Here is a 14263-nt window from a genome sequence, read left to right as displayed (position 1 = left end):
CATTCCTGGCCAAGGAAGTAGCACATGCAAAGGTCCTGAGGTAGCACTTTGCCTGGTGCATTGGGGGAACAGCGAGGAGGCCCATGTGGCTGGAACAGAGTGAGTGAGAGGAGGCACAGCCATGAGGCTGTGTAGAGTCCCACGGGCCTGAATGTGGTCTAGCCAGCAAACCCCCCCCCAACCAGGGCCTGCGTGGGAGCAGGGGCTGGAGGGGTCCTGGCCTTGTCTGGACACGGGGCACCTCTGAGCTTCCTTCCCTGAGTCTGTGACATGACTGGGGCCAGGTGTCCAAACCTCTTCCTATGACACTGCCTCTGGGCTGGGCAGGGGGCCTCGAGCTTCTGCCAGGCAGATGGACCCCAACCTGCCTGACCACCGAGGATCTGAGACTCTTCTTATTTGGGGGATGGTTCTGGTTTGGGCTGGAGGACGGGGAGGTAGAACAGTAGGAACATGCCTGGCCAGGGGCTGAGGAATTAAAGTCCCGGAGATGAATTTCGTTCACTGTGAGTTTCAAGAGGTGAATTTCCATCAATCTGATACTCATTCCTGACCTCATCCTGCTATCAGATCAGCCCCTGTGAACCCTGGGACCTCCCTGAAGCTCATGGAAATCCAGAATGAAACACCTAGTACATGTTGGGGCAAAGCGTGTACCTGGGTTGTTTACCAGCAGGCACCAACCTTGTACCCACTTGACAGTTGTAAAGACTGAGGCTCAGCATACAGGAGGCACTTATCTAAGGTCACTTGGTGTCACTGGGGCTTCTATGAAGCAGGGGTTCACTCAGAGTGAGAGTGCAGGGCCCCGAGGCTCCATCGGGCTCCCTGAACCCCGTGAGAGTGTAGCCTCTTGAGATTTTTTGGCACTTCCAAGGAAGGGTTGCCTAGGGCCCTGGGAACAGACCCTGCAGGTCCCTGTCCTCACTGAGAGCTTTCCTAGAGGAGAGGCACTTATAACAGCTTGGGGAGAAGGGCACCTTCTTCATCCTGGGGCCCCCTGAGTCTGGGAGGGAGGGTGGGGAAGTCGGAGAGGAATTCAGGGAAGCAGTTTCTGACCCCCCAAGTGCACAACCCCTGTGATATGGACACTTCATTACCTCTCAGAGCTGCCTTGCTGGATTCGTTAGCTGGGATTCTTAGAAAATTCTTAAAGTTCTTTCAGATGCTGCTCCCCACTGCACCTCCATCCTCTTCTCTGTGGTCCTGGCTCCAAATATTTTACACCTCCTGTATTTACCAAGTGCTTATCCTGGAAAAGTGTGGGCATGGGGGACACCGACCTAGAGTGATCACTCTAGTGTAGGTGAAAACACAGAGTGCTGGGAACCCAGGAGAGGCTCCTGGCCTAGCTAAGAGGGGTCAATCTGGTGAGCTTCCTGTAGGAGGTAACATCTACGTTAAGTCCTGAAGGAGGGGTAAGATTCAGCCCAGAAAGAGATGAGGAAAGAGAAGAATGTTTCAGGCAGAAGGAACAGCGTGTGAAGGTGAGAAAACATCTTTTGCGCAAACGAAAGAGGTTCTAAGTGGCTAGAATGGTGCTTGATGAGGGATGTTGGTCACGCTGAGGCCAGAATGGAGAGATGCCAGGTGCAGTGATTCAGGTGGGAGGGAAGTGACAACTCATTTCTAAAGAGGTTATGAGTCCACCTTTATGTCATATTGCCTAATTGCTTTTCCAGGAAGCAATTTACACCTCCACCTTCTAGGTACACAAGTGCCCATCTCACCACATCCTTGTTAGTGTTGAGTTTTATAATTTTTAAAAAATCTTTGCCAGTTTCAGCCAGAAAAACACACCACACAAAACAAAACTGTATCTCATTGTGTAAATGAAAACAAATGAGTATTTCTCTGGTAAGGGATGGGGGCGGGGGTGGGGGGTGAACAATTTTTTAGAAGTTCATTGGCCACCCCAAAGCCGCCTCTTGCCTGTGAATGTTAGCAAGTCTTAGACCCAGTGGAGAGTTTGTGGTCATTTTAGTTCCCCTTTTAGCACAAAACAAATGGAAACTTGTAGGCTGCCCTCTGGCCAAGTGGGTGGGGGAATTGTGAGGCAGCCTACCCACTCTCTTTTTATCAAGTTTAAATGTTTAATTTTTTATTACAGTTGACATGCAATATTACATTCGTTTCAGGTGTCCAGCATAGACACCTTCAAGAAGTCTAGCCCCCACCTGACACTATGAATAGTTGTCACAATATTGTTGACTCTATTCCCTATGCTGTGCTTTCCATCCCCGGGATTATTTTGTAACTATCAATTTGTACTTCTTAATCCTGTCACCTTTTTCACCCAGTCCCCCATCCCTGCTCCCACCTGCCAACCATGTTTTTTTCTGTGTATCTGTGAGTTTGTTTCTGTTTTCTTTATTTTGATTTTTAGATTCCACGTATTAGTGAAATTATATGATGTTTGTCTTCCTATCTCTGACTTATTTTACTTAGTATAGTGCCCTCTAGGTCCATCCACATTGTCCGAAATGGTAAGATTTCATTCCTTTTTTTTTTTTTTAACGGATGAGTAATATTCTATTGTATATGTGTACCACAGCTTCTTTTTTCAGTTTTCTATTGATTTACATTTAGGTTTCTCCCACATCTATTGTAAATAATGCTGCCAGGAACAGAGGGAGGCTTATGTCTTTTCTAATTAGTGTTTTGAATTTTTGCAGATAAATACCCAGAAGTGGAATTGCAGGGTCCTAGGGTAATTCTATCTCTAATTTTCTGAGGAAACGCCGTACTGTTTTCCACAGTGGCTACACCAAGTTTCAATCCCATCAACAGTGCGCAAGCCGAGGACTCTTTCTCCACATCCTTGCTAACATTTCTTGTTAAGTGCGATGTTAGCTGTGACTTTGTCATCTATGGCCTCTATTATGTTCAAGCATGTTCTCTGTATTCCCATTTTCTGAGTGTTTTTATCATACATTGATGCTGGGTTTTGTCAAAACCCTTTTATGCATCTATTGATATGATCATATGATTTTTTATTTTTATGTGGGGCATTATGTTACTTGATTTGTGGTGTATTATGTTACTTAATTTAGTTTGATATTGAACCAAACTTGTATCCCAGGAATAAATCCCACTCAATCATGGTGTATGATAATTTTAATGTATTGCTGAATTCAGTTTGCTCATATTTTGTTGAGGAGTTTTGCATCTATGTTCATCAGGGATACTGGCTAATAATTTTCTTTCTTTGTAGTGTTTTTATCTAGTTTTGGGGTTAGCAAAATACCAGCCTAATAACAAAAGTTTGGGTGTCTTTCCTCCTCTTGAAATTTTTGGAATAGTTTGAGAAGGGTAGTTACTAGTTCTTCTTTGAATGCTTGGTAAGATCTACCTGTGAAGCCATCCAGTCCAGGACTTTGTTAGTTTTTTTTTTTATTACTGCTTCAATTTTGTTGGTTGTAATAAGTTCTATTCAGATTTTATATTTCTTCTTGAATCAGTTTAGGAAGATTGTGTATTTCTAGGAATTTCTCTATATTTTTTCAGATTGTTCAATTTGTTGGCATAAAATTGCTTGTAATATTTTTTTACAACCCTTTGTATTTCTCTGGTGTTAGTTGTTATTATTCTTTCATTTCTTATTTTATTTATTTGGGTCCTCTCTTGTATTTTCTTGATGAGTCTGGCTAAGGCTTTATCAATCTTTTTTTTATCTTTTCAAAGAACCAGCTCTTGGTTTCATTGGTCCTTTGTATTGTTTTAGATTCTATTTTGGTTATTGCCACTCTGATCTTTATTATTTCCCTCCTACCCACTGAAGGATTTATTTGTTGTTTTGTTTTTCTAGTTCCTTCAGTTGTAAGGTTATACATTTATTTGAGAATTTGTTTTGATTTCTTTGAAGGAGGCCTGTATTGCTATGACTTTCTGACTTATGACTGCTTTCACTGTGTCCAATAAGTCATTGTGTTTTCATTTTAATTTGCCTCAGGGTGTCATTTTATTTCTTACTTGATCTTATTTTTAACCCACTCATTGTTTAGTAGCATGCTATTTAGCCTACATGTGTTTGAGCAATTTTCAAGTTCTTTTTCTTGTCATTGATTTCTAGTTTCATGCCACGTGATCATAGAAAATGATTGATATTATTTCAATCTTCTTAAATTTATTGAGACATTTTTTTGTGGCCCAAAATGTGATCTATCCTGTAAAATGTTCTATGTGCACTTGAAAAGAATGTATATTCTGATGCTTGGGGGTGAAATGCTTTAAAAATATCAATTCAATGCATCTGGTCTAATGTGCCATTTAAGGCTTCTGTTTGTTTCATTGTTGATTTTCTGTCTGGAAGTTCCATCCATTGATGTCAGTGGAGTGTTAAAGTCCCCTACTATGACTATATTTCTTTTGATCTTTCCCTTTAGTCCATCAATATTTGGTTTACATATTTAGATGATCCTGTGTTGGGTGCATAAATGTTTATAAGAGTTATACCCCCTTGTTGGATTGATTCTTTTTTCATTATGAAATATCTATCTTTGTCTCATTTTATAGCCTTTGTTTTTAAATATAATTATTGCCATTTTCATTAGTATGAAATGTCTTTTTCCATCCCTTTACTTTTGGTCTATATGTTTTTTTATCCAAAGTGAGTCGCTTATAGACAACATATGTAAGGGTGCTGTGGGTTTTTTTATTCATTCAGGTACTCTATGTCTTTCTTTAATATTTTTATTGATTTTTAGACAGAGAGGCAGGGAGAGGGAGAGAGAAAGGGAGAGGGAGAGAAAGAAACTGACGTGAGAGTGAAACATTGATCAACTGCCTCCTGCATGCACCCAACTGGGGATTGAGTCTACAACCTGGGCATGTGACCTGACCGGAATCAAACTGGCAATCTTTCGGTGCATGGGACAATGCCCAACCAACTGAGCCATAGTGGCCAGGGCACCCCATGTCTTTCTATTGGAGCATTTAATCCATTTACATTTAAAGTGATTATTGATAAGTATGTAGTCGGTGCCATTTTATCATTTGTATTTATGTTCTTCCCCCTCCCAATCTTTCTTTTTAAAGAAGCCCATTTAATAATATGTCTTATAATACTTGTTTGGTACTGATGAACTCCTTTAGCTTTTCATTGTCTGGGAAACTCTTTATTTCTCCTTCAATTTTAAATGACAACCTTATGGGTAGAGTAGACTTGGTTGTGGGTCCTTGCTTTTCATCACTTTGGATATTTTGTGCCAATCCTTTCTGCCTTGCAAAGTTTCTGTTCAGAAATCAGTTGATAGTCTTATAGGAGCTTCCTTGTAGGTAACTAACTGACTTTCTCTTGCTGCTTTTAAGATTTTCTCTTTTCCCTGGCTGGTGTGGCTCAGTTGTTATAGTATCAGCCCATGCACTAAAGATCATGGGTTTGATTCCTGGTCAAGGGCATGTACCTGGGTTGCAGCTTCAATTACTGATCGCAACTGGGGCACATGCAGGAGGCAACGAATCAATGTATCTCTCTCACACTGGTGTTTCTCTCTCTCTCTCCCCCTCTCTCTTTTTCCTCCCTTCATCCCTTCCACTCTCTCTAAAAATCAATAGAAAATAAATTCTCAGGTGAGGATTAACAACAATTAAAAAAAGATTCTCTCTTTTTCTTTAACCTTTGACTTTTTAATTATTACTAGAGGCCTGGTGCATGAAAATCATGCACTCAGCGGGGAGTGTCCCTCAGCCTGACCTATGCCCTCTCATAGTCTGGGAGCCCTCAGGGGATGTCTGACTGATGGGGGAGCAGGCCTAAGCCATCAGTCAGACATCCTTAGCACTAATGCAGAGGCAGGAGAGGCTCCCGCCACCACTGCTGCAGCTCCTGTATTGACGTCTGCCTCTTGGTGGTCAGTGTGCATCATAGCAACTGGTCGTTCTGCTGTTCAGTCAATTTGCATATTAGCATTTTATTATATAGGGTGTGACTTGATGTGGGCTCTTGGGGTTCATATTGTTTTACCTACTCTTTTTGATTTATTTTTTTCTCACCATTTTTTCTGTCCTTAAAAAAGTTTTTTATTTTTCTCTCTCCCCCATTTGTAGCTGAGCCACCAAGTGACTATAGTTTTGTTCTCATTAGGGTTCTTTGGCCTCAAAGAAAAGGGTTTTCTGGGATGCAGAAAAGTGTTCCATGTGAGACCACCTGAATATGCCTGGTTTCTTGTACATACAACTTAATATTTAATTCTCAAAACATCTGCATGTGATGGGGACCTCTGAGCCAGTTTTATATGTGAGAAATCTAATACTTAGAGATGTTAAGTCACCCATTCAGCATCCCATGGCCAATTTTAGCCATTTCACTCAATCAGCTCTTCTGATATTAACATTCTGTTTAATTAAATTCTAATTTGGAGTTGGGGAAGGCTGGCCATTTTTTCCACATCCATTGTCCCAACCTGGCTAGTCTGAAAAAGAAAGCTCTGTTCCTCATTAGGGAAGGTCTGTGAAGTCCAGCTCAGCAGCAACCTTATAACACAGGCAAAGAAGAAGAAAAAAAAAAAACAGGAGAGAAGGGGAAACCACAGAACACTCTTGGAGAGCCACAAATGGCCTCCAGGCTCATCTCCTGAGTTAGAAATTAGGTCTTGGCTTTTATAACCTGGGCTCCAGGTTTGGGGTTCATCTCTGCCACTAAAATCCCATGTGACCTTGGTAAGTCCCTTTCCAGATCTGGGTCTTGGGTTTCCCTTCTACTAGTCAACCCATCACTTGAGTTTTGTAGCAACTATATTTTTCATGTCATGGTTCTAACTGGTTCTTATTTATATCTACTTGTTTTTGTTTTATAACCTCCTATTCTTCTTTTATGGCTATTATTCCATCCTTTATATTTTTGAGTAACTTGATCTATATTTGCACTAGATTTTAATATTGTACAGTATTCTCTATTTCCTCTGGTATCAGTTCTTCAAGTTGGGGAGTTTGTGGGAGCTTCATAAAGTAGTTGTAAATTTTTCATCTCTTTGAGAGTCCTCTGAGAGTGTGTGCTCTTGACCTCACATATTAGGTGGCACTGCACTTCCATGGGTGGGGCACCTTGCCATTGGGCACATCTGCTTTGGTTCTGCTTCCTTATCACCTTCCTGTCTTTTTTAAGTGTTTGGGGAGGAGGGAGGCAGTTTCAATGTGTATTTGATTCACCACCTTCAAAGGAAATCCAGTTTTGTCATCTATAAACTGACAGTCTTGTGTTGGGTGGTCTCTGAGGGTTCTCACAGAAATTCTCAACACAGATAACCACACGGGTATGGTCACAGAGGTCTAGTGGGAGACAGTTCTAATACCACCACCAACTATAAAAATAGCTGTGTGGGCCATTTTCTATTATTATTACCGTCTCTTCACATATCTGACCTTATTTGTTCATGACATCACCAATGGTGCTACTATTATCCTTGTCTTACGGATGACACATTGGAAGCCCAAGCACACTCAGCTGGAAAGGAGGATTTGAACCCATTTAGAGCAGGATTAAGCTCTTACCTCTCTTCACCCATTGCGTCATCCCAGCAGCTTGGGTGCTCATGTCAGCCCTGATCCATTATTATTAGTGCCATTTCTGGACACTTTTTTCCTCTGTTTATTTAGAGGTACTCAATAAACTCAAAACTGTGTCCCCAGCCCCAGCCAGCCAGGTGGCTCAGCTGGTTGGAGCATTGTTCAGTACACAAAAAGATGAAAAGCGTTGCAAGTTCCATTCCCAGTCAGGGCACACACTAGTACCTAAGTTTCTGGTATGGAAGGTGGCCGATCAATGTCTCTCTCTCTCTCTCTCTCTCTCTCTCTCTCTTTCATCAATAAACATATACTCAGGTGAGGATTTAAGCAACAACAAAAAAGACTGTGTCCTGTCCTAGCCGGTTTGGCTCAATGGATAGAGCATTAGCTCACAGACTAAAGGATCCTGGGTTTAACTCCAGTCAAGGGCACTTACCTCAGTTGCAGGCTTGATCCCCGGCCCTGGTTGGGGCATGTGCAGGAGGCAATCTATGTGTCTCTCTCACATCGATGTTTCTCTCTTTCTGCCTCTCCCACTCCCTTCCACTCTCTCTAAAAAAATCAATGGGAAAAAATGTCTTTTGGTGAGGATTGACAACAACAACAAAAGACTGTGTCCTCAGTGTAAGAAGTGGGAAAAGTGTGTTAGAAAAGGTGTGGGCTCTGGAGTCTGGCTGTGCTGACGCAGGCAAGTCACTTGACCTCTCAGAGCCTCGGTTAGTGGTGAGTGCAAATGGTGACATTATTGTGCCTGACACAGAGCAGGGGCTCCCTAAGCTTTCCTTGGAGGAAAGCAGACTACTAGTAGAGTATGATGGGGGATCATGAGCATTGATGCGTCAAGTTCCAAAAGTGTTTTCAGGGCCAGAAGGAGGAGAAGGTATTCATGGGCACAAAGAGAGAATGAATTCCAACATGGAAAGACTCCACGAAGTTGGATATTAGCTCTATTCCAGGGAGGCTTTCTTGACCTTGACAGCTTACCCAGCCTCACAGGGCTGACTTCAGAGTGAATGAGCTGCCTGCCATGCAGAGGAACCAAGCAGAGCTTTGATGGCCACTGGTCAGGGAGGCTGCAGAGGCTGATGGGGCGAGTTTGACTGGGCCATCTTTGGGGGATACCCTTTATCTGTTTCCTCACCCACTGGACACTGTTTCACAAGGAGCATTCCCTATCTCACACACCCCCCCCCCCCCCCATTAGCACGGCCTTTCTGTGACCACAGGAAGGCCCAGCCCAACCCTCACTGCGTCTTCTCTAAATAAACTCGGGCAGCTGAGCTATCTACTTCGCCATCTCCCTAGAGGTGTAGGAGGTGGTGGTTAGGGGACCTCTGGCCAAGCCACAGAGAGGAGTGACTCAAGCAGAGAGACAGCCTGTCCCTCCTCTATCTGACCATCTCCCCATGCACAGACTTCTTCTTTGGGCAACTGCTGGTTTTGAATTGGCTTAACAGAACCCTGTTCTGTGTCTCCCTCCCTTTCCAGCCCAGCTGGACCCTGGTCCAGTCATCACTGGGCTTGTCTGCACCCTATATGTCTTCTAAAGGCAGGTTGGTGCCTCCCCAGGGCCCTGACACGTGTCTTTGACCTCCGTGCTGATGCACATCAACTCCTGGGCTCTGGTCGGCATCCTTAAAGTTAGAATGGTGGTCAGTACCCTGTCTGAGGGCCCCCCAGGACAGGGCCAGGAGGGTGACAGGAGGATGCTGTGGCTACTGGGACAAGGGCGCTGAGTGAGAGCTGGTCTGGGGACTTACTTTGGCTGGGGCTCAGATGAGCTGTGAGGGTGGTGAAAGACCCAGGCTCAGCCCCCGAAGGAAGAGAGAACCCATTCAGGCTTATTGCACTCCACTCTCAGGGTCCTGCCCTTAAGCATTACTTTATCTGCTCATTTGTTCCTTCACTCACATTTCACTCATCCTTTTTTATAAAAATTAAATTTATTGGGGTAAAAATGGTTGGGGTGACATTTTTATCCAAATACTCATGCTTTCATTGATTCATGCAAAAACTATTCATGCATTCCTTGGCTCATCCAAAAATATTCATGCATTCATTGGTTCATTCTCAAAAACATTCACGCATTCACACACTGGTTTGTCCAAAAAAATATATTCATGTAGTATCTTCCTCACTTGTTTATTTTCATCCTCTGTGGGAAGATGGGTGTGAACTGAGCAATGCTTTTAGGAATCTAAGAGATTAACATTTTTATAAGCCTATGCCAGAATTCTAGGGTTGCAATCTGTGTGTGTTTGGGGGGAAGGAGGGTCCTCTCACATGACTAGGAGTTTTCAAGGGGGTCCAGGCATGGGTACTGTTTTCCACATGGCGACACCATTTTTCATTGCCACCAACAGTTCACAAGAGTTCTAATCTCTCCACATCCTGTCCAGCATTTGCTGTCTTCTGATAGTAGCATCAGGTTTGTTGTGAGGTGATATCTCATTGTAGTTTAGAATTGCATTTCCCTAATGATTAATGGTGTTGAACATTTTTCCATTGTCTTACTGGCCATGTGTAAATCTTCTTTGATAAAATGTCTCATCAAGTCCTCTGCCCACTTTTGAATCAGGTTTTTGTTGTTGTTGTTGAGTTTTAGGAGTTTTCTATGTGTTCTGGATGTTAATCCCTTATGCGATTTGCAAATATTTTCTCCTATTCTGTGGGTCGTCTTTTTACTTTGTGAATAGTATCTTTGATGTACAAAATTAAAAAATGTTTATGATGTCATGCTTGTGTATTTTTCTTTGTTACCTGTAGGCACAATATTACTTCTTTAAAAAAAATATCTGTCAGTGAATGAATAGAAAGTTAGATGGATGGATGAATGAGTGGATGGTAGACAGATGATTGTACGAATGGAGGGGGGATAGGTGGACATTTGAATGAGTGTATGGAGAGATAAATAAGGTGGTGGGTGGGTGGGTAAATGGACAAATGGGTGGATGGGGAGTTAGTTGGGGGGTTGGTAGAAGAATAGGCAAATGTAGAGTTGAGTGAGTGGATGAGTCTATAGATGACCTCATGAATGGATGGGCAGGCATAGAACTGGTCACAGATGGAGACCTTGGTACACAAATGGGCACAGTTCCGATAAATTGTGAATTATTTTCTGACCCCAACTTAACTTAGGTTAACTCTGGACAATTCTCTCTTTCTAAGTTCAGGCTTTCTTCTGCTCCCTCCAGAGCCTCTACGAACCTCACCCTGGAGCTCAGATTGAACTGTGCCCTTGGTTTGTCTGCTGACCTTCTCAGGGGTAAGAAGTTGGGAAGGAGCCTGCACCCTCCCAAAGGTTACAGTGCCCACTGGCCCTCCCTGATGACTGTGGTCGCCTTTCCCAGCCAGTGCCTTCTCTCCAGCAGCCTCATCCACACCTCCATCAGGCATCAAACCATCCCAGGAGCTCCCCTTCTCTCAAATACACCCCTCTCTGCCCCCACACTGGTCTCCAGACAGATTCCCATTGCACCTGCACCCCTCCCCCACTGGGGAAGGTGGAGGGTAACTTAGAGGGAGGGATCCTCCAGGTCAGCCTCCTGCTCCAGGCCAAGACATCTTCCCTGTTCCTCAGGTCCCCCAGGCAGCCATGGATCTGAGTCTCTTGGGCTTGCCAGATGCACTCCAAGGTCGCAGCAAGATCCTGCAGGGAGCGCGGGGCAGGGGCCCGGTCTTGCGTCGGCAGCGGGAGTTCCTGCCAGAAGAGAAGAAGGACACGGTTTACTGGGAGAAGCGGCGGAAGAACAACGAAGCGGCCAAGAGATCCCGGGAGAAGCGACGTCTCAATGACCAGGCCCTGGAGGGCAGGCTGGCCGCAGTGCTCCAGGAGAACGCTCTGCTCAGGGCTGAGCTGAAGGCTCTCAAGTGTCACCTTGGCCTCCTGTCTCCAGCTGGTAGCGCCCGGAGCCTGCCCTTGCAGGCCCTGCTGTGGGCGTCCCCCTGGACGGAACACCCCCTGCCTGGGGCTGGACCACTCCCATCTCTGCCTGGCTCCCATGGCTGCGTCTTGAGGCCGTGCTGCCTGGATGCTGGGGTTCCAGGATGCCAGGCCTGCCAAGTGGCTCACAAGTGGACTGGCCTGGCCACTTCCTCCAGGTTCCCCCAGGACCCGGCTCCCGCTGACCCCAAGAGAATGGATGTGGCCTTGCAAGCTGCCGTCCCAGCCACCTTCTTCAGCTGTCACATCCTGGGTGGGCATGGGGGACCCCCACCTGAGCTCTGGCCCTGCTGGGGGCTATGGTCTCCTGTGCAAACTGGTTGCCAGGCCTCGGGGTCCTCAGAGGTGTTACTGACATCCACTGCTGGTCCCATGGGGTTGCCATCCGGGATGGCCGGCTCCACCCCAGGGAGCCACCCCGAGGGTCCTGCTCAGCCCTCCCTGCCCCATAAACTGCGCATCAAGTCCCAAGCCACTGGCAGAGCACCTGGAGGCTGCAAGGGCGGCCCGGGACCCCTCTGAGGGCTTTCCCTGGGCAGGGCCAGGACTGCAAGGCCGGGGGGACTGTGGGAGGGTTGGGGTTGAGCATGGGTTATCTGGGGGGATGAATGGCTTGGCCTTGACCCAGCCCCTAGTACTGGGCAAGGCCTGTGAGAAGCAGGGGTGAGGGGCTGATTGGGGCGTCTACTTCTCAGTGACCAAGTCTCTAGAAGGAGGGTATGGGGTACTATCTTGGATCATACCATGGCTCCCGTCCTGTGTAAAATATGTGCTTTGGGTAATTACTTTTCCTTCCTTCCTTCCTTCCTTCCTTCCTTCCTTCCTTCCTTCCTTCCTTCCTTCTTCCTTCCCTTCCATCTATCCATTCTTCCATTTGTCTATTTTTTCATTCATTTATTCATTTAATCGCTCATTTTTGTACTCGTTTGTTTATCATTTGTTCATTGATTCAGTCTCTCATTTATTTACAATTCACTTGTCCCCACATCCACCCACTTATGATCTTTGTGTTCCTCCTTCTGTGCTCAGCGTAGTGACAAGTAGGAAGACACCCTCCTGGCTTTGGGGTTCCCGTTCTGGGGGTGGTGTCGATGGTTTGGGGACAAATACACTGAGGACCATGCTGAAGGAGGAAGGAATGTCTCAAGATGTCCCAATTCTCCTATCTTTGTGTTCTCTTGGCGGTTCGCTTGCCACCTACTTTGGGGATCAATACTCCTACTCCAGTGCCTGCCTCTGTGTCTTGGGTCAGGACTGTGAGTCACCGGAAGAGGTGGGCAGTGTCTGAGGGGGCCGTTTCCTCTCTCCCCGGCTGCTTACTGCCCAGCACACACACTCCCGATGGGAGAGAGAAGGGACCACTCTTCAGGAAAAGTTCCCCAGGGATCCCAAAGACCCAGAGCTCATCAAAGCCTTATCCCAACTCAGTTTCTCACTCGGGCCCCTCTCTTTAAAACAACAACAACAACCCATATAGTTTTAAAGCTCTTACTAGATCCTGGATAAAAAGAAGACCCAACTCCAATTATGGGCAGAGTTGTGGGAGGGCCTCTAGGCTGATGCCGCCGCTGAGCCCTGAACACCCCGGGTCAGCTGGCTCGCTGGCCTCAGGTGCCCCCTTACCAAGCTCAGGCTGGGATTGTTCTCTGCCTCCAAGGGTTTATCACAATCACAAACGTGTGCAACCCAAGAGCCTGCTCCTGCTGGGCAGTGCAGGGAGCCCCTCACATCACTGCCCCGCCCTCCTCCGCCAGCTCACCATTTGCCCGCTTCTTCACTGGTGCTCAGCCCTCCAGCTGAAGCAGAAAACAAGCTCCAGTGGAAGATGCTGATGAGGCCGCATTTCTCTGTTTTGCCTACAAGGATTTACAGAGACAAGGACTTCTAGCGGTCACAGCTGCAGCAGTCAGACATGGGGGGCTGGGGGAAGCGGGGAGGATCAGCCAGCAACTGCCCTTCCGAACACCCATGCTGCCAGCTCAGGCTCTGCCCCTGGACACAGGTGGGTGGGGAGTCCCCAGTGCCCTGCCTTCTCCCCCACCTTTAAGCTTGGCTTAGAGCCTCACATCCCCCAAGAGTGTCATGGGGAGGCAGGAAGGAGAGCTGCCTGAAGGAGGCACCGCTGGCCTGTCTCTCCCCAGCCAGCCCTCACAGCTGGAGGGGTAGCCCGGGGGTGCCGAGGAGCCAACTCTCCACACAAAGATGCTACACAGCTGCCCTAGCTGGTCCTTCTGAAGCCTGTAATGCAGCCCTGCTTCTGGCGGAGGGGATAGTTAAAAAAGCCCTAAGGGGAGAGGAAAGGGGGTGCTGCTGGGAGATGTGGGTGGCTTGGTGCTTTTGGTGATGCCACCCAGCCACTGTCCCCGAGGTGTCTGAGGTGTCTGGGCCCAGCACACTCACACCCCATGGACTCAGGGCAGTGAGCGCTGACCGCCTTTGGGTCACTCACACCCACTTTGACCTTCCAGCACCAGCTGCAAAAGGCCAGAGAATGGTCTGACTGAAGCAAATCATAGAATTTCCACATCAGGAAGGTCCCCCAGCGTCTACTGATGAGTGGCCGCCCAGTCTAGGGACGGAGAACTCACTGCCTGCAAAACTCCAACACCACTCCTTTCCTAGAGTGAAAACCTGCTTCTTGCCAATTTCTACCTCTCAGCCCGCTCTTACCTCAGGGGGTCACTCAGAACCCCTCCCTCCCCCCTCCCTCTGTTTGGAAGCAGCTGGGGGGTGGAAGGAGACTCTGGCTTTTCCTCTGGAAAGTAGAGATCACCACACTTCCTCAGATGGTCTGAGAAGATGAAATCTCATTTA

General features: G+C 46.5%; 1 protein-coding gene across 1 annotated transcript in view; it reads left to right on the top strand.

Annotated features, from left to right (window-relative positions):
- Positions 1–11101: 11101 nt before the first annotated feature.
- LOC102768279 (actin-like protein 9) overlaps positions 11102–14263 on the top strand; it is a 23592-nt gene continuing 20430 nt past the window's right edge. Inside the window, 1 exon segment of the mRNA XM_015565668.1 lies at positions 11102–11702. Coding sequence (XP_015421154.1) covers positions 11102–11702 — 601 coding nt within the window.

This window comes from Myotis davidii, unplaced genomic scaffold, assembly GCF_000327345.1.
Source record: "Myotis davidii unplaced genomic scaffold, ASM32734v1 scaffold972, whole genome shotgun sequence".
In the NCBI taxonomy this organism is placed as follows: domain Eukaryota; kingdom Metazoa; phylum Chordata; class Mammalia; order Chiroptera; family Vespertilionidae; genus Myotis; species Myotis davidii.
This window is presented reverse-complemented; position numbering and strand designations above follow the sequence as displayed.